Consider the following 27,154-nt stretch of genomic DNA (forward strand, 5'->3'; position numbering starts at 1 on the left):
TCTTTTTTTTCTTTCTTTTTTCTTTCATTATTTCTTTTTTCTTTCATTCTTTATTTGGTTCTCTACTTTTTTCATTCTTCTTTGCACACTTTTTTATTTTCTGTCTCACATTTGTTCTTACTTCACCCGTCCTTCTTTTTCTTTCTCTCTTTTTTAACCCCCTCCACTCCACTCCACTCTAGGTGCTGAAGAATAAAGGGATCTATGAAAGCGTGAAGTACGTACAGCAGCAGAATTTTTGGATCGGTCCTGGATCTGTGAGTGGTGATGATGATGATGAAGTTGTTTATATTTAGTGTCTACATTTTATTTTGATCTAAATCTGAATAAATTAGTACTCAGTTCAATAGCCCGGTTCACCATCCTTCTTTGTGAAACTGTGAGGCTCTGTGTGTGTGTTTCAGGAGGATCTGATCCACCTGGGGGCAAAGTTCTCCCCCTGCATCCGAAAAGACCAACAGATTGTAAAATTGAGGCAAGAAGCTAAAGCCAAAGAGAGAAACTCTGGGTGCTGTGTTCAGAACGATAACTCCGGATGTGTTCAGACTCTCAAAGACGATTGCTCGGTACACACACACACACACACACACACCAAATAATGGAAACTTATCAGAAGGCTTGTCTCGCCAAGAACATTCCAGAGTTGAAATCCAGGAATAGTTTAATTTTTTAAAAAGCTACGAGAAACAACTGATCAGATAAAAATGCAAAGAAAAACAAGCTTTGTGTCTTTAAGGGATTTCTCTGTTTACCCCGAACTGACCCTGGATCTGTCGGTTTCTCTTCACGGCAAATTAGTTGATGTCTTTTAAGGTTTTCTTAGATCTCTGAACTGTCCCTGCTGTGGTCTGTGGGTGTTTATACAGTTATTTGCTGCCACCTAGAGGATGTAGAACAGCAGTGGCAGGTTGATATTCACGGCTCTACACACTCAGAAAATATACATATTCATCCATATTCAGTGTGTTAACTGTTACAACTGGAATATAGAATGAATTAACCAGGATTCTCCTCTGATATTCATCTGTTCTTGCCCGCACACACACACACACACACACACACACACAGGGGTTGGACAATGAAAGTGAAACACCTGGTTTTAGACCACAGTAATGTATTAGTGTGGTGTAGGGCCTCCTTTTGCGGCCGATACAGCGTCAGTTCGTCTTGGGAATGACATACACAAGTCCTGCACAGTGGTCAGAGGGATTTGAAGCCATTCTTCTTGCAGGATAGTGGCCAGGTCTCTACGTGATGCTGGTGGAGGAAAACGTTTCCTGACTCGCTCCTCCAAAACACCCCAAAGTGGCTCAATAATATTTAGATCTGGTGACTGTGCAGGCCATGGGAGATGTTCAACTTCACTTTCATGTTCATCAAACCAGTCTTTCACCAGTCTCGCTGTGTGTGTTGGTGCATTGTCGTCCTGATACACGGCACCGCCTTCAGGACACAATGTTTGAACCATTGGATGCACATGGTCTTACTGGTGCAGTGTGGAGTTAATGAAGATTGTCCACCAGGCCTGGTCCAATTTAGCCATGAATCCTCCCACACTACAATGACAGGGGTTTCAGTTTCATTGTCTAACCCCTGTACATACGTTTGTGTGTGTGTGTGTGTGTGTATATATATATATATATGTGTCTTACGTGTGCATGTGTCTAACATTTAAATCTGATATTCTTACTCCTGTGTGATTGCAGGAGACTCTGGCCACCTTTATCACAGAGAGCAAAGACAAAGACGGCAAGATAAGGTCGAAGGCGGTGTGCCATCAGGACCCTGGGTAATACTTCACATCCAGCTGAAAGGGGGGGTGGGGGGGTAGAGGTTTATAACTAGGTCTGGACGGTTTAGGGACATTCATTCATTCATTCATTATCTTTAACCCTTATCCAGTTCAGGGTCGCGGTGGGTCCAGAGCCTACATGGAATCATTGGGTACAAGACAGGAATACACCCTGGAGGGGGCGCCAGTCCTTCACAGGGCAACACACACTCACACCTATGGACATTTGAGTCGCCAATCCACCTACCAACGTGTGTTTTTGGAGCGTGGGAGGAAACCAGAGCACCCGGAGGAAACCCACGCAGACACAGGGAGAACACACCACACTCCTCACAGACAGTCACCCGGAGGAAACCCACGCAGACACAGAGAGAACACACCACACTCCTCACAGACAGTCACCCGGAGGAAACCCACGCAGACACAGGGAGAACACACCACACTCCTCACAGACAGTCACCCGGCGCGGGAATCGAACCCACAACCTCCGAGGGCTGTTATGATATAGACTTTATTACAACATCGATACTGTGATGAGCCAGAAACTGCTGAATCACAGCTTAAAACTGGAACCTGTCATGTGGCTCCTGACAAATCTAAACTATGTTGTTCAGTGCTGAGTCTGTTTTTGTTTGGCTTTTCTCCACCGGTTTGTCCCCTCCCCCTGCCGTGAATGCATTCTGGGATTAGGACGTGTGAGGAGCCTGCTTCGGCTGAGCCTCACGTCTGGCCTGAAGACATCACAGAGTGGCCGGTGAGTGGTCTTTTAAACGTTTCCCTCTCACAAGGGGCTTGCAATTTTGGTCATTAACCAGGATTTTAAATCAAAGCTTTTCTCTACAAAGCCACAGAGTCCAAAATACAATGACAGACCCGTGAATTCTCCCTTTAAGAAGGAAATACAGGAACTCCTCTGTAGCCTTTAACCGCAACAGTCTGCAGTGATATCTGACTTAGCTAGGCCTCCCCCGATCTCACACAATTCCACAGACCTGGGAGCGTGAGCAGCACATGCTTCCTCTGAGATTGAATCCAACTACGGCTTCTTTGTTGCTAACAGAGCGCCACTGGAGCTCAGCACATTTGGAGGAGAAGGCTAAATGTTGGCTAACATACCCCCACGCTAGCTAGGACTGAGTTTGTGATGGGGAGAGCAGAGAGAAAGAAGCTGTCATGGTAGAAACACTGATCGCCTGCTCGTAGACGACCTAAATACATCTATTACAGTGTGTCTGCACATGTTCTCTCTGAATTAAAACCCATTTCCATATTAAAGCTGTAAAATCTTGCAGGTGTATTATTTATTTTTGCCTTGGCAGCGCCCTCGTGTGGTAAATCTGTGCTCTCTCCTTTCAGATCTGTACAGAACTGGGCACATGGAACAAAACGGGCTATAAACACATGGACTGCACCATCAGGGGCCGGCCGTGCTGCATAGGAACCAAAGGAAGGTAAACGCCTTAAACGCAGCGACACAGTTTAAGATTTCTCCCTCAAATACAGAGGTTAGATGCAGCACGTCTGGTAGATGAAGTTTGTAGCATATGAGGCTAACTCTGAGGCTAATGCACTTAAGTGATGCATGTATGCTAGCACTAATGAGGAATGTGTGAGTGTGTGTCGCCCTGTGAAGGACTGGCGCCCCCTTCAGGGTTTGTTCTCACAGTGATTCTGGATAGGCTCCGGACCCACCACGACCCTGAACTGGTGTGGGGGTTACAGACAATGAATGAACGTGCTTTTACATTCAGTGTGCTCATTAGTTTCTATCCAATAATAAAACCTTGAATCTTTTTCTTGCTCCGTCTGTGAGGCTGTATTTATTGGTTGTGATGATGACGATGATTCCTCTGTGTTCTCAGGTGTGAAATAGCCACTCGTGAGTACTGTGAGTTCATGCACGGCTATTTCCACGAGGAGGCCACACTCTGCTCTCAGGTAACACACTCCTCTTCACTGTCAGTGATCTTAGTCCCCATCATTTCTTCATCTGTAGACTGAGCTTGAAAAGTGAGTAAACATTAGGCTTGAAAATACGCGCTAATCTGTCTTTAGCTGGTGTGTGACCACACTAATTCCTCCATGGGGCTAAACTGAGCTTTCTCAGCTCTAGGCCTGGTAACCCACTGTACAGATCGTGTTATTTAGTTTTTAAACACTTCCAGTGAAACCTACTCACCCCATGAACAGCTTAGAATCGATTCAGTTGTTTCTAGCCAGGTCCATTACTCAACCTGGTCCTTATTTAACCCCTAGACAAGCGTTTGGGCATTTGCTCTAATGAATGAAGAGAGCTATTTGAGGATAAGGGGGATTTATGGTAGGGGATCTGAGGCTAGCAATGTTTGTGTCATTTTTTTTTTGAAGCACTCACTAAACAGGATTACATTTCTTGTTGCATAGTAAAACTGTATTGTGTTGGTAACAAATGCAGTGGTGCTGTGTTGCTGCTTCAGGTTCATTGCTTGGATGAAGTCTGTGGGCTGCTCCCGTTCCTAAACCCAGACGTCCCTGATCAGTTTTACAGGCTGTGGCTCTCACTTTTCCTCCATGCGGGGTAATGGCAGAATATATCCTATGTAATATTGCTTTGAAGTGTGTGTGTGTGTGTGTGAGAGAGAGAGAGAGAGAGAGAGAGAGAGAGTCTTCATCCAGACATTCCCAGAAGCACTTGTCCTGTCAGAAATGTGTCATTTCTTTAGACGACCCGTTAATGCAAAACCTATAAAGATAAACAGACAGCAAATATTTTAGGAGAAATAGACTATCCATCCATTATCTGTAACGCTTATCCAGTTCAGGGTCATGGTGAGTCCAGAGCCTACCTGGAATCATTGGGCGCAAGGTGGGAATACACCCTGGAGGGGGCGCCAGTCCTTCACAGGGCAACACACACTCACACATTCACTCACACACGGAGGAAACCCACACAGACACAGAGAGAACACACCACACTCCTCACAGACAGTCACACGGAGGAAACCCACGCGGACACAGGGAGAACACACCACACTCCTCACAGACAGTCTCCCTGAGGAAACCCACACAGACACAGAGAGAACACACCACACTCCTCACAGACAGTCACACGGAGGAAACCCACGCAGACACAGGGAGTACACACCACACACCTCACAGACAGTCTCCCTGAGGAAACCCACACAGACACAGAGAGAACACACCACACTCCTCACAGATAGTCACCCGGAGGAAACCCACGCACACACAGGGAGAACACACCACACTCCTCACAGACAGTCACCCGGAGGAAACCCACGCAGACACAGGGAGAACACACCACACTCCTCACAGACAGTCACCCGGAGGAAACCCACGCAGACACAGGGAGAACACACCACACTCCTCACAGATAGTCACCCGGAGGAAACCCACGCAGACACAGGGAGAACACACCACACTCCTCACAGAAAGTCACCCGGAGGAAACTCACACAGACACAGGGAGAACACACCACACTCCTCACAGACAGTCACCCGGAGCGGGAAATGAACCCAGAACCAGGTCCCTGGAGCTGTATGACTGTGACACAACCTGCTGTGCCACTGTGCCGCCGGAAATAGACTAATACAACTTTAATATATGAGTTAAATGCATTAATCGACGAGGTCATCTTTGCCTCTTTTGTGAATCCAGAAACTTGTTTAAACCATCAAAATCAGTCGAGTGTTCATACCGCTGCAGAACTGACTTCTTTGGGCTCATTGTTCTTCATTATCAGCCTCCTGCACTGCCTGGTGTCCGTGGTCTTCCAGATGACCATCCTGAGGGACCTGGAGAAGCTGGCCGGCTGGTTACGGATCTCCATTATCTACATCTGCAGCGGGATCACGGGGAACCTGGCAAGCGCACTCTTCCTTCCCTACAGAGCAGAGGTAGGACCTCATAGATGTGTTCGGTTCTGTCTGAAGCTCATTGTACATGGCATTTTTAACCTTGTGTACCTCGGGTTTATGACACTGTGATATTTAAATATGGTCAAATATGAAGGGAAGAGGAATGATACATGAATAAGTGAATAATTAAAGTGTAGCTCAGTGTTTACAGGGTCAAACTCTACTAGCAGTGTTTGTCAAGGGAGAGCGCGGGATATAGGGACCGGGCCGAGAGGTTCAGAGAAGTGTGTGTCCAACAGAGGGAGAGAACGAGCGAGAGAGAGCTGCATGTGAGCGGAGTGAAGTGAGGGAGCTTAGTGAGCGAGTTGAGGAGCTTTTCTGGATTAGAGGGTGTGAGGGCTCCTGTCTGGAGGGAGGTGTGTTGTTCTCACCGGCCGCTCTAACGTGCTGGAGGTCAGCGTTATCTGCTCCCACGTGTCGGGGCCGGAAAACTGCAGCGCTGCGGATAGATAATGCGTTTATAACTGAATTGATCATGCTTTATTATCCCTCTAGGGACTTAACCTCCAGGTGCTACACCTCTCCTGCTCAGTCAGGTTATAATTTACATCTGAATAATAATGATTTTAACCGCGGCTGGGTGAGTTATTGTTGACCGTTTGGGTCCCGGTCTTGAATACGTGGTCTTCTTGAGGAAGTGTAAGATCTGGACCTTGATCTATAAAAATAATTGCATTTTATTTGCAATCAAAATATTGAAGAGGAAAGCGGTTGCAGAGAATACATGGATGAATGAAAGAGTTGATTAATGAATTAAAGAAAATTATTAATATATTGTCAGTGCCACACAGCTCCAGGGCCTCGGGTCCTGGGTTCAATTCCCTCCTCGGGTCACTGTGTATGAGGAGTTGAGTGTGAGTGACTGGGTGAGTGTGTGAAACTGTCCACAGGTGTGTGTGTGTGTGTGTGTGAGAGAGACTGGGTGAGTGTGTGAAACTGACCGACGGAAGGAAGGAAAGATAAAGAAAGAAGGAGAGAAAGAAAGAAGGAAAGAAAGAAAAAAAGATAAAGAAAGAAAGAAGGAGAAAGAAAGAAAGAAGGTGTGAGTGTGTATGACAGGGTGAGTGTGTGAGTGACTGGGTGAGTGTGTGAAACTGTCCACAGGTGTGAGTGTGTGAGTGACTGGGTGAGTGTGTGAGTGACTGGGTGAGTGTGTGAGTGACTAGGTGAGTGTGTGTATGACGGGTGAGTGTGTGAGTGACTGGGTGAGTGTGTATGACAGGGTGAGTGTGTGAGTGACTGGGTGAGTGTGTGAAACTGTCCATAGGTGTGAGTGTGTGAGTGACTGGGTGAGTGTGTGAAACTGTCCACAGGTGTGAGTGTGTGAGTGACTGGGTGAGTGTGTGAAACTGTCCACAGGTGTGAGTGTGTGAGTGACTGGGTGAGTGTGTGAGTGACTGGGTGAGTGTGTATGACAGGGTGAGTGACTGGGTGAGTGTGTGAAACTGTCCACAGGTGTGAGTGTGTGAGTGACTGGGTGAGTGTGTGAAACTGTCCACAGGTGTGAGTGTTTGAGTGACTGGGTGAGTGTGTGAGTGACTGGGTGAGTGTGTATGACAGGGTGAGTGACTGGGTGAGTGTGTGAAACTGTCCACAGGTGTGAGTGTGTGACATAGGTCCAAAGGGTAAAAGATGATTAAAGACGGATAAAACTGAAGTTTGAAAGCTGTGAATCTATTTAAGATTCTTTTAATCTCCAGCAGATTTCTTAATGCTTTCATATGGCCTTTATTTTGCCTTATTCCTCTTCACTCAAACACGTTTGTGAAGATCTAGAATTTAATTCTTCTCCTGTTCTGTCCACGCTGTCCTCACTTGCCAGTGCATTGAATAGCAAACCTTTAAATGTGTAGTGGAGTACGGACCAAATATGAATATTGGACAATGAAGGAATAATGAAATGAAAGGTTTTGAATTAAACCTTTCTCACTCTGACCAGGACTTTCGTCTGGTCCCGAAATCAACATTCCACAGGACTGTTTGAACAACGGGATGCAAAGCCCCCACACACGCACACTCATAAGCTAAGAGCATCAAAGAACCCTTTAACGTAACATATGGCATCTGGATCCCCTAACCTCTTCAGGAACTCGAGATAACTTTTATGATGCTTTTAGAGAGACAGGAACTTCAAACAAAGAAGAGAGCTTTTACGGCCGCCTATGACAAAGTGGCGCCTCAATATCCCTTATCTTTCACGGGGATCAACAGATGTTCAAACCAAAGTGACCTCGAGTGAACTCCCGTGAATCACCAACCGAAACACGGATTAACAACGACACCAAATGGACACTGGCGGAACTACACCTCGCTCGGAGTCGCCGCAAGACAATAGCGAAAATAGTCGATCTCTGAGTTATTTGTGTATAAACGAACGTATGAATGTCACTTTCTGTACCCTCAGATGAATGCCTACCTTCTAATGAAATGATGTATAATGCCGATTGTTTCTATTACAAAGATCAGTTTTGTCTCTGAATGAGAGAAAATGGATTAATGTTTTATTTTTCAGCGTATCATCACGAATTGGACGTGAACAATGTACTCAAGATGGGACCTTATGTAAATGTCTGATATTAATAGTCCAATGTACTCATTGTTATAGGTTGATAACAGGTATAAGAATTTTGATACGAGAAACTCATATTCCTTATGTATGAATCACAGAGTCAAACCCCCTCCTCCTACTCTCTCTCTCTCTCTCTCCCTCACGAGAGTCACGTGAGTCTGGACTCGCGTCCAATCAGAAAGAGGACGCCTCCCATTAGGGCGTGACCGCGCCAGCCTTGAAAAGGCCAAACAGCAAGACAGACAATGAGTTCGAAGTTTGAAGAGTCGCGAGGACTCTACAAAGTAACGGACCACTGAAAAAAGAGAGGACCACGAGGAGATCCGAGAAACCTTAAACAACAAAAAAAAAACGCTGTCTCTTCCACGCCGACAACGAAACAAAGGAACCCTCTCAGAGACTTCAGAAAAGCTTACGAGAGACGTCTCGAAATTAGCTAAGAGTATGAAGTTTAACTAATAAGTCGAATAATTTGAATATCTTTCTTTTCTTTTAATCTTGTTTATGTTTATTACCTACCTAAGTTTAATCTCACGACTAATCGAAGCAGGGGAACTTATTCGTGGCCAGAATAAGGAAACACTGCCGAGGTACCATAGAGTCTTAGAATAAGTGAGTTTATTGAAGCGGTTTTTCAGTTCTGGAGCTGCAGCAACCAGCGAACTTTCGTCTAAACGTCCATATTTTGGACTCTCCCACTCCGGACCGAAGGCCGAAGAGAGGATCCTGCCGCCTGCGTCATCACCCTCCGGGTACGCCCGAGACAACTCAATCAACAAGAAAGACCTCCACGCTAAACCAGCCTGGACGCTTCTGCGGTAAGAACCGCGAGACTAAGTGAGACGCCTCCATTCCCAGGATTCCAAAGAGCCTCTGCATCCAAACGAGTGGTAAAAACCCGACGAAAAGTAAGCTAAACTTATGCACTTCCAGAGCTGAACACCGAATTAAGTTCTTGATAAATTCTGTATTAATTAAACCTTAGTTAGTAACCTTAGTCACAAGTTAGAAGTGCCTAGCTCACCTTAAGGTCAAAATCAGTTCCCCCTGCCGGACACCGTGAGATTACAAGGTTGTGCTATGTTAACTAAATATCTTCTTTTTATTAATAAAACTCTCATTATTTGAAGTCACAGTGTTTGCAATTTATTCATTAGAATTTCTGAAAATCCTGAAGAACTCATTTAGCATGATTATTATTCATTCTCAAACTAATTATTAATGTTTTAATTGCTTAAACCAATTATAAATCTTAATTAATATCATTAAGTCAAATATCAGAGGTTGGAGGAGTTTGAATAAGGTCAAGGCTATAAAACAAATTATAAAATTATATGTATATGTATCGGGGTGTATGACCAACATCCACTACATATAAAATATATATATTTTATTGGCGCCCAACGTGGGGCAGGAAAAAGGCTTTTTAATGAGCAAACTGCAAAACACTGAATATCAGCTTGGGTTTATGAAATACTTTCCACTGTGTGTGTTGATGAATAACGATTGAGATTCAAAGCTTGATGTGGGTAATTTCGTGTTGTGTTTGTTACTGCTGAAAAACTGTTGTGATATATACCGGTTAGAAAATAAGCTTGGTTGTTTTTGAAAGAGCGCGGCTCTGCGCCATTTTGCATGCATTAAATTGAGGCCTTGGGCACGTCTAAATAGCGCGAAACTCCGCTTTTAAGACTTTGCCTTCGGTTCGACCCCTTGGCCGCGAATCCCGGCGAGAGACCACCGAACCGAATACCCCCGTTCGTTTTAAACTGGGTCGCTACCAGCGTTAATAACGAGATCGCGCGCTAGGCGATTGGGAGGTTATTAGACAGCCGAAAATACGGCTTGTGTGAAGAGCTATCTGCTCTTGTCAGCTGTTCCTGTTAAACTGAACGCGTATTCAGAAAGGAACGAACCCCTTTTAAGGGGCGGAGCTGAAACTAAGGAGGGAAATTCAAAACGCCCCCAAAACAGAGGAAGACAAATTCCCTCTTGTGGTATAAGTGCGTAATTGCAGGGAAAAATACTTCATAACTAGCGTCTATTGAAGCGTGTCCTCCCTTGCTCCTCCTTGTGGTCAAGTGGTGCTACCCTTGACGTTTGATTCCCGTACACCCTCTAGTGGTTGGGAGGTTGTCCGCCGAGACAACATAAGTGTTTAGCAGCCCTCTGGTGTTTAAAAGTTGTCATTACAGATGAAATTCTTTTAAAATACCTTAGTGTAAAATCTCTGTTCCCCTTTTAAAATTTTAATTTTTATTTTTTTGATAGAGTATCTGAGCGTTTAAAATCTTTATTCCATTTTAGATTTTAATCTGATAACACCCTCTAGTGTTGAAACTTCCCGCTACAGTGGAAATTCCCATTTGTGTTAGTGTATCTGCTGGTACCGTGTCTATTGGGACTCTCACCAGCGCCGACTGGTGTCCATTGCTGCTATTGCATTGTAACTTGCTTGTCGCCCTCTGGTGTCCTAGTCTGGTATTACAATTTAAGTTCAACTTAAATACTGAAGCTCGCTGTTGCCATTCAGACTTACCTTCAGTACCCTCTGGTGGAGAAAACTTGCTATCGCAATTGAAATTGTCGACCAGTTCACACTGATAAGACCTGGTATCACAGCTCTAGTGGCTGTCTCTAAACTCTGCACATCTGAATAATTACAAGTAAAGGCTTGGAAGCATAATAAGTTGATACAACTACAGCAGACAGTGTGCAGTAATTAGAGATTGACACTTTAACTTGATACCAGATCACAAACGCAGTTAAAAGAGAGAGTCTTTTAATCTCGCTATTCTTAATAATTCTTTAATTCGGAAAATTCTTTTACTTTCATAATTCCTTAATTGGAAATTATATCTAATAATAAAACTCACTTAATATTAAAATTCCTTCATCCAAATTTTTCGACAATTCTTTAATTCAAAATTTTTAATAATTTTAATTATTGAAAAAAAAAAATTTTTTTTTTCTCTTTCTCTCTTCTTTTATTCACTCGCGCATAGCAACTTTCACTCCACCCTCTCCTACTAACAGACTTCCCTTAGAGATTCACAAGTGAACTCTAACACCATACATACTAGCAGTTACTCATAGAGCACTCGGTACAGGTGAATTTAGTTCAGATTTAGTTAGAAAAGGGATTAACGGAATTAATCCTAACTAAATAGAAGTAAGTTACACCTCGCAGTTAAAAACACAGCTAACATGGCAGAAGGGACTTTTTCTTCGGAAGTATATGTAGAAGGTTTGTGGGATGAGGCATTCTCTGTTCTGACCAGCATCACCAGTGATGTGATGCCTGGACTCGCAGAAACTGTGCAGAAAACCTCACAGGCCCATCGTGACCACATGGTGGCTAAGTGGGTAGAGAACCACTTAACCGACATCCTCAAGGGCAAGCCCCTAACTGAGGCCTTAGGTCAAATAGCCCTCCTCGCTGTAGTACAGCTCAGAGCCAGCGAACGTGAGCTTGACGTGTCACGGCGACAGCAGGCAAAGGTAGAGGCAGAGCTAAGTCGACTTCAAAGCGAAATAGCTGAAGGGAACACGCTGCCCCAGGTCACACCCAATGTGCCACCTAGTGCCGCTACAGAAAGACAAGGCCAGCAGGAAGATAGTGAGGATCAGGAACCAGACTCAGGGACCGTAACCTTTAGAGCTGCTGCAGCACCTCCTCTGGTATCAACGGGTATTTCCCCCTCCCCTGTGTCTCCTGTCAGTCGTCCCTTACAACGCCCTGCTAGACCCAGAGCACTGCAACCCAGTGTCTGGTCCCCTCAACCTTTACCCTCTCATGGTCCCTCATACAAGGACCTAGATAAAATCGCGCGTAATATAACCCGCTTTGATCCCAAACCTGACGGTTCTAATGATATCTTTTCCTACCTAAAAGATATTGACTTCTACCTCCAAAGGTTCCCCGGGATCACCATAGATGACAGACTATATGTGATTAAACTGACCTCCAACCGAGACGTCAGTAACTTCATTGAACGTCAGCCAGACTATGTAAAAGCGCGATATGATGTACTGTGCCAAGCATTGGAGGAAGAATTCTCCAATCACCTGTCACAGACCGGACTGGCCGCTGCTTTGAACATAAAACAGCAACGCCAGGAATCCCCTCAGCAATATTATAATCGACTCAGACAGGCGTACTTCGGACCTAGAAATGACTCCGGAATGGAGGAAGAGTTAAATTTCAAATCACTATTTATCCAAAACCTCCATCCCCACACCAGTCACCAGTTGGGAGTCTCAGCTTGCCCTCGCACCCTGTCTAGCAGGCAGCTGCGTGATTTAGCACTCAGAGGTTTCCTCAAAACCCAACAAATTCCCAACAGGCGGTCCGAAACACCCCAAGTCTTCAATGTCGACTCCAGTTCCCCACATTTAGAGTTAGAAGGTGCCACCCAGGCCGATCCACAAAGATCCGCCCTGGACCCTTCCTCCACTCCGTGGACCAGTGAGGGCCCGAAACCTCATCCGCCCTCACACCAATACAAGAGCTACCCTCCTCGCAGGCCAGACAGAAATCACGACAAAGATTTCTGGAACCCTCGGGACAGGGCTGGGTATGGTCGTGACTATTACCCCGTAGAAAACCGCGGTGCGGGCCGTGGAAAACCATCACATCCCCATAAGGGATATGAGCGAACAGCTCCGAACCAGCTTTCTGATTCCTATAGAGAAAAGAAAGAGAAATACTGGTATCAAAATAAAGGAAATCACGCTAGAGACAAGCTTAAAGGCACGGAACTCAGCTCTAAGAAGTTCCGGAGGACATCCGCCGAATGCTTGCAATGATTTGCAAAGAGAAAAAGAAAAAACCTGACGTTCTTTCTATCACCTCTTCGCGGTCTAACCCAAAGCCATCCTCTAACACCCCAGAAATGTTAGAAAGTTATGTAGGAGAAGTGACAAGCGAAGCTCCGTCTTGCAGCGCACCGTGCAATCTCCTCGTGACCCAAACAAACACTGAAAACCCGATGATACAGGGGGGTGACTCGCAACCACCCTCCAGTGCTGTTTTAGTTGTTCAGTTAGACGGTAAAGAAGGTTTAACGCCAAATGACCCTTCAGTCATTGAAGGTGACACACCCGTCCGACAATTCATGGGACACTTAACTGAGAAAGGGGTTGCACGCAAATTCTACTTGTCCACCATTGTGGAAAGAAGGCTAGTACATGAGGCCCTATTGGACACTGCATCAGATGTCACGCTCATGTCTTCCGCCTTATTCCACCAGGTTCGAGCCATTGCGCGGCGTGAAAATCGCGAGATACAGCTCCAAAACTGTTCTCTTAAAATTCAGCCGTATTCACATGCAGGCCTCACTATCCAATCTATGGCACTAATACACTTAGCCATTGGACCAATGACTTTAGTGCATCCAGTCCATGTGTCTCCTCTCGAAACAATTCCCTTCCTCATCGGCAAAGATCTCCTTAATCGCTTCGAACCACTGATTGACTTCAAAAGGTCAAAGATCTGGGCACAAGTGCGTGAGCCTTTACCCATCTGCACCCCACACCACCGGGAAGCTCAGTGTTGCCGCCTCGAAATCCAGCCTGAATCAATAGGAGATCCACCAAGTCAAATCCCTCACTTCGAGGAAGAGGAAACTGAGCCCATGGCAGCCACACCAGAGACAGCAGTCTCTCCCTGGCCCCCTAGTGCCATGTTAGAACAACGGAACACATTCCTGTGCACTTTCACACAGCCGTCCACAACAGACGCTCCAGGCCTTCCCATCGTGAATGGTCTCACAATGCAGGACTATCGTGTAGACAATGCAGTTCTGGCTCTATGGACCGACCAGTCCGCCATAAGCCAAACCCTCTTTAACACTCTGCGCCTCACTCAACCAAATATTCCTTTGGTGAGCAGTCCTTGTCGCTTTCCTCTTAACCTGACATCAAAAGCAATGTCACCCACTGATGGAATTTGCGCTTTAACCGTCCAGTGGAACAAAAGGGTAATCACCCATTATTTCTTAGTCGTCCCTAACTTGCCGCACGACGTTTACATTGGTAGTGACTTCTTGGTGCGCCTCGACGTCCACGTAGACACCCTCAATAGTGTACTGTGGTCTTTGACTGATGTTTCAACGGAAACCTGGTCCTCCGATCTCAGCAACCTAGGCTCAGGACAAACTATTCCCGAGGTATGTCAGGTCACTAACCAAGGTTCACTTGTGGTACCTGCGAACGCAGCAAATGTACCCATCCGCTTAGTCATGCGACCTGGCCAACACTTAAGCCACGCGCATGCACTTTTCCAACCGTCACCTCAGTTCTTCGAACTAGGCCTCACCCTCGAAGCCACACCTTTGGTGGAGACGCGAGCAAGATCCACCTATCTATTCGTACGGAACGAAACCACTCAACCCTTGACGATCCCTCACTCATCTCCTCTGGGTTGGTTAGTCAGTACGAAATTCCATGACTTCGAGTTGCGAATTCCGATCATAGGACCAATGCCTGAATCCCTGCTTCTTGATCATGCAGAATCAAAGGTGTTCTACACTCATCCGACACGAGCTGTTGCTCTCTTCTCAGCTCTGGACATGAGTAATGATGCCATTTGCAGGATAGATCTCGCTGACGACAATCAAATGACGATCACGGTCCTTTCCATAGATTCATCCCCGGAATCCTCCCGGGAACCATCTCTTCTTCCCGAAGCGGGAGAAAACACTTCAAATCCGCGTACTTCGAAAGAACTATCTGACTCCGAATTTCGTATCCAAGTCGAACAAGTTCTAAAGGAGGCCGACGCCCTCCAAAGCAAAGAAGAACGTGAGAAACTCTGTGAAGTGCTCCTTAAATATCAAAAATCTTTTTCCAAAGATTCAACGGACTGTGGTCTCACTGACATTCATTCAGTACGTATTCCCACTCGTCCGGGAGCACCACCCACGTTTGTCCGCCAATACAAAATTCCGTTGGCATCCTATGAACCGGTACAAGAAATCATTGATGACTTGCTGGAAAAGGGCATAATTCGACCCTGTAACAGCACGTACTCGGCACCATTATGGCCCGTCATAAAACCAAATGGTAAATGGCGCTTAACCATCGACTATCGGAAACTAAATCAACAGGTTCCCTTGTCTCGATGGCCGATGACACAATTGGAGCAAGAGCTTCCCTCGGTCCGAAACGCTAAATACTTTTCCACCATCGATGTAGCCTCTGGCTTCTGGACCATCCCGGTGCAAGCAGAAGACCAACACAAGCTCGCTTTCACTTTCGCAAACCGACAGTACACATTCACTAGGTGCCCTTTTGGATATGCCAACTCACCCGCGGAGTTTAATATTTTCTTAAACAAAGCATGCCCTGATGCCCGCGAGCGAGGCACCCTCATATATGTGGACGACATACTCATGCGTAACCACTCCCTACAGGCACACATTGACGAGATTGATCATGTTCTTGACCAGCTTACAACAGCAGGTGCGAAAATATCACTCTCCAAATGTCAGTGGTGCAGAACAAAAGTGAATTACGTCGGTCTGCTCGTAAGCACTGATGGTGTTGAACCACAAGTGAGTCGAGTGCAAGGGGTAACAAACCTTGCAGCACCCACCAACCTTAAGGAACTCCGCAGTTTCTTAGGAGTATGCAACTACTCACGACAATTCATAGAGAACTATGCGGACCTAGCTCGTCCACTTTATGACCTCCTGAAAAAGGACACTCCGTTCACCTGGGGCGAAGCCCAGGAACACGCCATGCAGGCACTAAAATCGAAACTGTGCACGGCCCCATGCCTTGCCTATCCTGACAGTAGCAAAGAATTCTACCTAGAAGTAGGGTTCTCGAACCACTGTCTCAGCTCCGGTCTGTATCAATTACACGATAGAGACAAACGTGTCATAGCCTATGCTAGTAAAACTATGCTGGCTGCCGAAAACAAATACAGTGACTGCGAAAAAGCACTACTAGCAACAGTGTGGGCAGTCAAACATTTCTCCAACTACCTAGGTGGTCAGAAGGTGATTGTTGAAACTCATCATCAACCAGTCACTTTCCTAAACAGCCAACGAATTCGAGAGGGTGTAGTAACTAACGCTCGAGTAGCGTCATGGCTAATGGCTCTCCAAAGCTTTGACTTAGAGGTGCGTTACGCGCAAAACTACAAGAGCCCCCTAGGCACAGGCCTTGCTTCCTGCAGGCGATGCGAAGGAAACATTCCTTCCCAAGTGCCACAAACTCCAGAAACCCTCTTACCCACCGTGGCTAACCACCACTATTTCGATCCTAACACATGCAAAGACCTTGTCACTGCGTATGTAGATGGTTGTTCGTTCCGCCGAGAACACACCCTGATGGCAGGGGTGGGTATTATCGGAATAAACGGATGGCCTCACGAACCCCTAAGTTTCAAATTGGGTGCTCAGTCCTCCCAATATGCTGAAATAGCAGGAATTCTTATCACAATCCAGTCTGCAGTCCAGAAAAGCATAAAAACGTTGGTGATCTGCACAGACTCCAACTACGCGCGCCTAAGCTTCACATGCCACTTGAGACTGTGGAAAACCAACAACTACACCACGTCAAACAAAAAGCCAGTTAAACACAAAGAGCTTTTCGCGGCATGCGAACACTTGGTAGACACACATGACCTGCAGATCTACTGGAAGAAAGTGAAGGGTCACTCCCGAGTCCCGGGAGATGACAAAGAATTCAATGATCAAGCAGATAGCTTAGCCAAGCAAGGGGCCCGCGAAGGCACATCGTGGACATTCGATCCCTCCCTTTTTCCAAACCCACCCGACATCGAAGTCCTAGCTGTCACACGGTCTCGAACTGTAACAAAGGCGTCGCCTGACAATGCCAAAACTACCATTGTCTCTATTAACCCTGCTTTTTCGGACGCTGACTTAGTTACTCTCCAAGCTCGAGACCCATCCATTTCTAAAATGCTTAGCCATGTCTCTGACCCTTCTACTAATCCCATCGCAGCACAAGATCTTGACACCATACCAGGCCTTAAAGACCTATACGGCGCCAAAGCGTCCCTCCAAGTCGTCAAAGGCTTGCTAGTTCATGCCACTGACTCGCACACTTCACCTACGTTCGTGGTTCCTCAGTGCCACAGGGGGGTGATGCTGATGCACGCCCATGACTCCCCATCTGCGGGACACAAAGGGGTCAAAGCAACACACCATGCGCTCAAGCAGGTGGCATATTGGCCCCACATGGTAAAAGATGTGGCTGACTACATTAAAGGCTGTCTGGTATGTTGCCAATTTCAACCCTCGAATCCTCTTCATAGAGCCCCCTTGCAAAAGAAAGGAGTATCCTTCCCTTGGTCAAACCTCCAGATAGACTGGGTTGGACCACTCACTCGAACAGTAAGAGGTAACAAGTACTTCCTCACAGTCACGTGTGCATTCACTAAATGGGTAGAATGCCTCCCCGCACCGAATGACACAGCACTAACCACTGCATACTTACTGATGAACCATGTCTTCTCACGGTTTGGCCTACCCAGCCGTGTCGACTCTGACAGAGGGACACATTTCACAGCTGAGGTCATGCAGCAGCTCTGGCAACTCTTAGGAGTAAAAGCCAGCCTTCACATTAGCTACCATCCTCAAAGCTCAGGTCAGGTAGAGCGAGCCAACCGAACTGTTGTTAGCATACTGAAAAAGTACGTAGCAGCAAACCAACGAGACTGGGATGTCAAACTCCCCCTCGTACTGATGGCCATACGGGCGACCCCACACGACGCGGTCGGGGTCTCACCCTTTGAGTTGATGACAGGGAGACAAATGACTCTGCCTCTACATCTGTTATATCAGCCAGGTGAAGCTAGCATAGCCGTAGCCTACACCACTCATCAGTATATGGAGGACCTGCAGAAACACCTCAAAGCTACTTTCGCCTTTGCCCAGCAGAAACTGGAAAGAAGTGCAGAAGGTCGCAAAGCGTACTACGATCACAAAGCATCCCACGATGAACTCCAAATAGGGGACAAGGTATGGTACTACATCTTTGTCCAACCTGTTGGAAGGTCGCGAAAAACAGGGGGGAATTTGGCCCGCAAATTCCTACCCCGATGGTCCGGTCCCTACAAGATAACAGACAAACTGTCCCCCGTTGTTTACAGGATCAAAATAAACAAAGCTCGGGGCAGTACTGAATTCAAATGGGTCCACCGCAACCAAATCCGACCACACACAACCCCCATGGGACTTGTAGGGGATACTAACGCTTGTGTTAGATCATAAACGGCAGAACCAAAGGCAGGAAGGGTGTTAGTTAACAAACAACTATAACCTTCTACTCACACCTTAGTTCTCCTATCCCTTTTCCCTTTTTCTCTCACTCTTTAACAGGCAACGAGCTTCTAACCAGACTGAGGACACTCAGGGTGCAAGACCCTAGTCCCTCATCGTCAATTATTATAGAGTGCTTACCCTAGGAAAATTTTATCAAAAGGGGGGTACCGTGAAAAATTTTATAATTTGTCTAAACGACTCGCCATAAATACCCTAAATCTAACCATGAGCATCTCTTCCGGTAGGATGGCCCCGCTGCTCATTCTCCTGATCGTCGGCTCCCTAGGAACCGCCGTGCTCCCTGAAGTGATTGAACCAGGTCCTGACTCAGGAATAATACTGAAAGACCAGCCGGGACTGCTAATCACTAATTGCCGCCTCCATACCCAGAGAGTATTTATACGGTTGAATCCCGCCGAAGCGTGTAGCAAAAACCTACCGATAACCACGCTGCAGACTGGCCGGAATGGAGTTAGATGGACTGAGGAAGCTATCAGCCATGCTGAAGCCGACGTAACTCACATGCTCCGCCAGTTACAAAAGTTTACCGTAACGCAATCAGAACTAAATGGTTTTAATAAACGACCTAAACGCTTCATAGGCGGATTGTTAATGGCAGCTGCAACTGTGGGATCACTACTGAGTCTCGGAACGTCCGCCGTCAATGCCGTCAATGTAGCCACTGTTAAACGTCAAGTAGGGGAATTGCAAGCGGAAATTCCGAACATTAAAACCCAATTAGACAAACAGCAGCAGCACCTGCAAACCATTGGGCAAACCCTACGTGGCACCGTCGTAGTGCTCAACGCTCACAGTGTCGCTTTGAACAAAACGCTCCAGACGGTTAACTCCATGCTTTCAGTAGTACAACTTGACCTTGCCCACATCCAGCTTGTGAATATGTTATTGTCTGATATGCTACAAGAAATCAGCTCCTCTGTAGATAGCCTAGCCATGGGGAGAATCCCTCCCTACTTGGTGCCCCTATCCTTAGTACAGGAGATTTTATCCACAGCAACTCGAGAAGTAGTTACTGATCTCCAGGCCCACCTAGCCTATACCTTAGGTAGCGCCATCCCAATTTATGTTAATCCTCAAGACCGAGAATTAGCATTCATTATTAACCTTCCCATAATGGCGCCTGAGAACATATACCGTTTGAAAGATGTTGTCAACGTTGGTTTCTGGCAAGATTCTGCCTACGTTCGTGTGAAAACAACATCTCTTGTAGCATACCAAGACGATAACCCTGACCTATATCTGGTACCCAATTTGCTTATGTGCACACTCACTAAAGACATTCACTACTTGTGCCCTAGCAAACCTTTCATTCGTGACAGCGCAAATGGGATCTGTGGCCTTAAGCCTATGATGAGTAATACTCAATGCCCGGTAGTCGTCACGCCCCGACGTTTGGTAACCAGTACTCAAGCTGAAATTGTTGGAAATCGTTGGTTGGTTAACACCCCCTTTAGAGAGGCCCTACTAACCTATGATCAACATGACACCTCAGAAAGGGTACTCCTTCCTAGCCAAACCTTCTGGGTAGACGTCCCCGTAAACGCAATCTTACATGTAGGAGACCTGGCCCTGTATCACCTAAACCCTGACCAATATGAGAGCGACGTAGAAATCTCAGAGTTCTTCTCCAAACACACCATCGAGCTAGATACTAAAACACTAACTCGCCTAGAATATGAGGGAACCCAAGTCATTGACCTAACCCCCATAGATAACACTCTTAGAGAACTATCGTCTCAACCCCTATGGCCAGTTCAGCCTGTCACCTATGCATGGTCCACCCCGGACACCTTACTAGTTACCCTGGTAGGATTAGGATATCTTTTGACCTTTGGTATAGCTTGGTTCTATTTCAAACGCACTCGAGCCCTCCAGAGCAGGTTAGAAACTTGGTCTAATAAAATGGTCAAATTCGTTAGACATAAGAGAGCCCAGAGAGGTGAACCCCCAAGTTTTAGATATGAAGCCGAAGGCCATGTCGAAGAATCAGCTCTCGAGGTTGCGTTTGAACAAGACCTGCCCCTAAATAATTAGGATCCCTTCAGCCTGCAAACATACACATTCCATATGCACCCATACACTAATAGGAATACATCAGCTCTGGAAATGTGTTTGAATATGCTTGCTGATCTCACCTTCCTCCACAGCAAAGTTTCTTCTCAGCTCCATGCTCCCTGCAGAACCATAAAGCTGAAAAGAAAGGGGGGAATGTAGTGGAGTACGGACCAAATATGAATATTGGACAATGAAGGAATAATGAAATGAAAGGTTTTGAATTAAACCTTTCTCACTCTGACCAGGACTTTCGTCTGGTCCCGAAATCAACATTCCACAGGACTGTTTGAACAACGGGATGCAAAGCCCCCACACACGCACACTCATAAGCTAAGAGCATCAAAGAACCCTTTAACGTAACATATGGCATCTGGATCCCCTAACCTCTTCAGGAACTCGAGATAACTTTTATGATGCTTTTAGAGAGACAGGAACTTCAAACAAAGAAGAGAGCTTTTACGGCCGCCTATGACAAAGTGGCGCCTCAATATCCCTTATCTTTCACGGGGATCAACAGATGTTCAAACCAAAGTGACCTCGAGTGAACTCCCGTGAATCACCAACCGAAACACGGATTAACAACGACACCAAATGGACACTGGCGGAACTACACCTCGCTCGGAGTCGCCGCAAGACAATAGCGAAAATAGTCGATCTCTGAGTTATTTGTGTATAAACGAACGTATGAATGTCACTTTCTGTACCCTCAGATGAATGCCTACCTTCTAATGAAATGATGTATAATGCCGATTGTTTCTATTACAAAGATCAGTTTTGTCTCTGAATGAGAGAAAATGGATTAATGTTTTATTTTTCAGCGTATCATCACGAATTGGACGTGAACAATGTACTCAAGATGGGACCTTATGTAAATGTCTGATATTAATAGTCCAATGTACTCATTGTTATAGGTTGATAACAGGTATAAGAATTTTGATACGAGAAACTCATATTCCTTATGTATGAATCACAGAGTCAAACCCCCTCCTCCTACTCTCTCTCTCTCTCTCTCCCTCACGAGAGTCACGTGAGTCTGGACTCGCGTCCAATCAGAAAGAGGACGCCTCCCATTAGGGCGTGACCGCGCCAGCCTTGAAAAGGCCAAACAGCAAGACAGACAATGAGTTCGAAGTTTGAAGAGTCGCGAGGACTCTACAAAGTAACGGACCACTGAAAAAAGAGAGGACCACGAGGAGATCCGAGAAACCTTAAACAACAAAAAAAAAACGCTGTCTCTTCCACGCCGACAACGAAACAAAGGAACCCTCTCAGAGACTTCAGAAAAGCTTACGAGAGACGTCTCGAAATTAGCTAAGAGTATGAAGTTTAACTAATAAGTCGAATAATTTGAATATCTTTCTTTTCTTTTAATCTTGTTTATGTTTATTACCTACCTAAGTTTAATCTCACGACTAATCGAAGCAGGGGAACTTATTCGTGGCCAGAATAAGGAAACACTGCCGAGGTACCATAGAGTCTTAGAATAAGTGAGTTTATTGAAGCGGTTTTTCAGTTCTGGAGCTGCAGCAACCAGCGAACTTTCGTCTAAACGTCCATATTTTGGACTCTCCCACTCCGGACCGAAGGCCGAAGAGAGGATCCTGCCGCCTGCGTCATCACCCTCCGGGTACGCCCGAGACAACTCAATCAACAAGAAAGACCTCCACGCTAAACCAGCCTGGACGCTTCTGCGGTAAGAACCGCGAGACTAAGTGAGACGCCTCCATTCCCAGGATTCCAAAGAGCCTCTGCATCCAAACGAGTGGTAAAAACCCGACGAAAAGTAAGCTAAACTTATGCACTTCCAGAGCTGAACACCGAATTAAGTTCTTGATAAATTCTGTATTAATTAAACCTTAGTTAGTAACCTTAGTCACAAGTTAGAAGTGCCTAGCTCACCTTAAGGTCAAAATCAGTTCCCCCTGCCGGACACCGTGAGATTACAAGGTTGTGCTATGTTAACTAAATATCTTCTTTTTATTAATAAAACTCTCATTATTTGAAGTCACAGTGTTTGCAATTTATTCATTAGAATTTCTGAAAATCCTGAAGAACTCATTTAGCATGATTATTATTCATTCTCAAACTAATTATTAATGTTTTAATTGCTTAAACCAATTATAAATCTTAATTAATATCATTAAGTCAAATATCAGAGGTTGGAGGAGTTTGAATAAGGTCAAGGCTATAAAACAAATTATAAAATTATATGTATATGTATCGGGGTGTATGACCAACATCCACTACAAATGAGTGAGCTTTCTTGCTTTAATCAGATTCCAATTCTAAGCAATAAGCTCCTCACTTTATCAGTTCAAAGCTTGTTGAAGACTTAAGAGGCGCTTACTATTTGTTTTTGTCCACAAGCTGATTTGACCCTTCATTACAACCTCAGTTTTTTATCTGGTGTTGGGACGAGCCGTGTGTATATCATCACTCCATAAATGATCAATATCTTAAGAATTACTGTATACTCAGTCAGTCTTAATATAGTCTCTTAAATATAAACGCTTGTGTCCTGGGTGGGATCCTCACCTTAGCTCACTATTTATGAGGAGTGTGGTGTGTTCTCTCTGTGTCTGCGTGGGTTTCCTCCGGGTGACTGTCTGTGAGGAGTGTGGTGTGTTCTCTCTGTGTCTGCATGGGTTTCCTCCGGGTGACTGTCTGTGAGGAGTGTGGTGTGTTCTCCCTGTGTCTGAGTGGGTTTCCTCCGGGTGACTGTCTGTGAGGAGTGTGGTGTGTTCTCCCTGTGTCTGTGTGGGTTTCCTCCAGATACTCTGCTTTCCTCCCACAGTCCAAACACACGTTGGTAGGTGGAGTGACTGTGAGATGGTCTGTGATGAACTGGTGCCCTGTCTGGTGTGTGTTACTTACTTGTTCCCAGTGAAGCTTGGTAGGCACCAGACCCCCCACCTAGACCCTGATCAGGATGAAGAGGTCACATATATTTGATATTTCATTGGTGAATCTTGAGTTCTGTGTATCCAAACATTTATGGGTGCACTTAAAATATCTTCATACACATTCATTAAAATAGAAAAGCAGCTCTTATTGTTAAAACAAAAAGCCAGAATCCCCCCAAGTTTTCCCGCCAGGAGGCTAGGGACAATCCCACGCACGTTTTCTCGGACGTTCTCTTGGAAGTATTTAGTTCATCGGCTCGCTGTGTTCCTGAGGCTTGTGCTGGTTCATCTCCAGATAATCCCGTGTTTTATCTGGTGGCTGATGTGCTGATGGAAAGACGGCGGGATGGATTAGAAATGTCTGATGAATGTCTGAGATGCTAAAAGAAGCACCTCGTGCTGAGCTCGCATTTCTAAAATAAGCACGAAGGGGAAGTGAGGTCATCGCTCTTGTCCAGCAGAGAGCCTCGGGGTCGGCTCACCTGCAGCAGCGTGGGTTGGGCTTTCACTCTAAAGCCTTTCAGGAGATTGTTTATGAGGACTGAGATATCTTCCTGTGCACCTGCTCGCCCTTGAAAATGTAAACTGTGCAGTGGAATGTGAGCTATTAAAGAGGATGTTTGGAATGCTTTTTAAAGGAGTCGGAGAGAAAAATGTTTTAGGACTAGCCTCTGCTAATATTAAGTGTATGGACCATAAGACTTTCAGTAATGGATCAAGGTTTCTGTATCGGGAGTACAGTGTATAAATATAGAGCTGGACGATACGGCCAAAACTTATATCACAATATATTTCTTAATTTCGGTCGATATGATATAATTCCGATATCGATATAAACAATAAAAAAGCCACAGAAGAACTGAAAGCAACATGAAATCACTGACCAATCATAACCTCTTGGCTTTGTCAATATTAATATTTTAACTAACTTTAAAATTGAGAGCAGTGAACTGACGGCAGTGCCCCCTAATGACCGTCAGTCAGCGACAGATGCTGTAAATAATGTATACCGAGATATTAAAAATATGTTTAAAAATCATAAAATCGTTATTGAAACATTTTATATTGCAATATATATCGATATTTAATTATTGTCCAGCCCAGAGTGTATACTAATGCAGTTTAATAAGTTTAATGTCAGGTGACATCTAGAAGTTATTAGCTACGGTGTCTCTGAGGTGACATGTTAGTTGTTTTTAATAAGTCGTGGTAATATATTGAGGCCTCAGTATAGTATATTACCTTGTGGCCACAATATATTATTTCCAGGCCATAGTGTATTATCTCATGTCCACAATAATGTATTATTTTGTGGCCACACCTTCTTAAAACAGGCATCATATCACCTTAGGGTCTCAGTAATCACTTGATAAATAATGTACAGTGATTATCTTGTTGTTTTCTGAGGGCTGAGACCATCCTTGAACCCACCCTCCCAACATAGATGTTTTATGAGCAGTGGAAATGGGTAATATCTGTGTGTCAGTCTGAGATAGTGTCACCACTTTTCCTGCTGTGTGCACTTTCTCAGGCCTGAGCTCATAATTCACAAATGAGATGGATTACCCAGTTGGCATGGCTCAGTTTAACCCAGTTTACCTCACCACCATCTTCTTACTCTCTCCCTTTAGGCTTGTTAAGGCAGGGGCAGGTGGGATCTATCTGTCGTACATCTGTCTTTTTTATATTCACTGCTCCATTCAGAGGTGTGTGACTGTGTTTAGCTTTGGCTTGAACCAGTCCCTAAATCGCAATCTTACTTTGTGGAAGACTGGTCACTTTCTCTGGATTTGACCTTAGACCACCTCCGCTGTCGTTACTCCACAGTGGCTTACAAATGCCCCTCTACATGATTTATCCAGTTTACTGTGTCAATATACAGCAAATCAAAATATATGAGACCTAATGATCGCGAAGCAGCTTACAGCAAAATGCATTAAAATCAGATCATCCGATTAGAGCCAGACCCTTACAGCGTTAGACGCTAGTTAAAGCGTCTTTAATCAGTTAAAGGCAGATCTGAATTAGGGGACGACCATCTCAACCAGCAGATGACTAACTTTACAAGTTTTTTCTTAAAGAAGTTTTTTTACGTTGTGTTGAGTTGCTCATAAATATTCTCCAACGCGTTTCGGACCTGAGCTATGAATCATGAGCTGTCTACACCATGATTAACCATTGGACTTAATGCTGAGATTACATCCTCTACCTGTGTGACTTTTCCTGTCAGTTTTGTCCTGCTCATGTGCAGTTATTTCTTCAACACTGATCTCTAGCAGCTTGTAGTATCATTAGTTTTGATACAGATAAAAGAACTAAATTTCATTACAGTGTGTTGTAGTCAAAATCATTCATCAAGCTGCTTGCCTTGTATTGGAAACAAGAGTTTATCCGATATATCAGTTTCCTGATATCATTGGACGATCCTTTTGGGGATGGGAATTAAGTGAGCATTTTGTTTGAAACACTGTTAAGATTTACACTGAACTAAGTCTTCTGAGTAGGGACTGAAACCCACGCAGACACAGAGAAAACACACCACACTCCTCACAGACAGTCACCCAGAGGAAACCCACGCAGACACAAGGAGAACACACCACACTCCTCACAGACAGTCACCCGGAGGAAACCCATGCAGACACAGAGAGAACACACCACACTCCTCACAGACAGTCACCCGGAGGAAACCCACGCAGACACAGGGAGAACACACCACACTTCTCACAGACAGTCACCCGGAGGAAACCCATGCAGACACAGAGAGAACACACCACACTCCTCACATACAGTCACCCGGAGGAAACCCACACAGACACAGAGAGAACACACCACACTCCTCACAGACAGTCACCCGGAGGAAACCCACGCAGACACAGAGAAAACACACCACACTCCTCACAGACAGTCACCCAGAGGAAACCCACGCAGACACAGGGAGAACACACCACACTCCTCACAGTCACCCGGAGGAAACCCACGCAGACACAGGGAGAACACACCACACTCCTCACAGACAGTCACCCGAAAAAACCCACGCAGATACAGGGAGAACACACCACACTCCTCACAGACAGTCACCCGGAGGAAACCCACGCAGATACAGGGAGAACACACCACACTCCTCACAGACAGTCACCCGGAGGAAACCCACGCAGTACTGGTACTAATGATGACTCTTCGTTATGAAAATAAAATACACCAGCGTTACTGAATTAGTAAAGAATAAGAAAAGGTTGAGTGTAAATGCTTGTTTTGCAACCTCACCTCTCAACTGCCCCCCTGCGTTTTCCCGCAGTGTGAATACCTGTGGGCTGCCCCCTGAAATTTGGTTTCTGCATTGGGTAGAGTGCTATCAGTCAGGAGCAGCAGCCATGCCCCAGTCACCTACAACATAAACAACAAGCAGAATAATCCCCTTAAACCAGTGGTCCTCACCCATGCATCCCCTCACCTTTAGAGCTGATTCTACTCCCTGCTCCTGGGTTATAATTGAATTTTAAGACCTGTTTTGGATGTAATCCTATGGAAAAGTAGTGACCATGAGTCTAAAATTACCAGCACTCCTGTGTAAATCACTTTGGGAGCTGCACACAGTTACTGTG

At 45.4% G+C, this 27,154-nt stretch overlaps 1 protein-coding gene across 4 annotated transcripts in view; it reads left to right on the top strand.

The window, feature by feature from the left end:
* LOC136691052 (inactive rhomboid protein 2-like) overlaps positions 1 to 27,154 on the top strand; it is a 63,296-nt gene that overhangs the window by 23,550 nt on the left and 12,592 nt on the right. For 3 of the 4 annotated variants that reach the window (XM_066663319.1, XM_066663318.1, XM_066663320.1), the window contains 8 exons: positions 183 to 257; positions 405 to 566; positions 1,707 to 1,789; positions 2,483 to 2,546; positions 3,149 to 3,243; positions 3,655 to 3,730; positions 4,249 to 4,349; positions 5,532 to 5,685. In XM_066663319.1, coding sequence (XP_066519416.1) covers positions 183 to 257; positions 405 to 566; positions 1,707 to 1,789; positions 2,483 to 2,546; positions 3,149 to 3,243; positions 3,655 to 3,730; positions 4,249 to 4,349; positions 5,532 to 5,685 — 810 coding nt within the window. The remainder of the gene's footprint in view (positions 1 to 182; positions 258 to 404; positions 567 to 1,706; positions 1,790 to 2,482; positions 2,547 to 3,148; positions 3,244 to 3,654; positions 3,731 to 4,248; positions 4,350 to 5,531; positions 5,686 to 27,154) is intronic. The other variant, XM_066663322.1, reaches the window with a different exon arrangement.

This window comes from Hoplias malabaricus, chromosome 3 (assembly GCF_029633855.1).
Source record: "Hoplias malabaricus isolate fHopMal1 chromosome 3, fHopMal1.hap1, whole genome shotgun sequence".
NCBI lineage: Eukaryota > Metazoa > Chordata > Actinopteri > Characiformes > Erythrinidae > Hoplias > Hoplias malabaricus.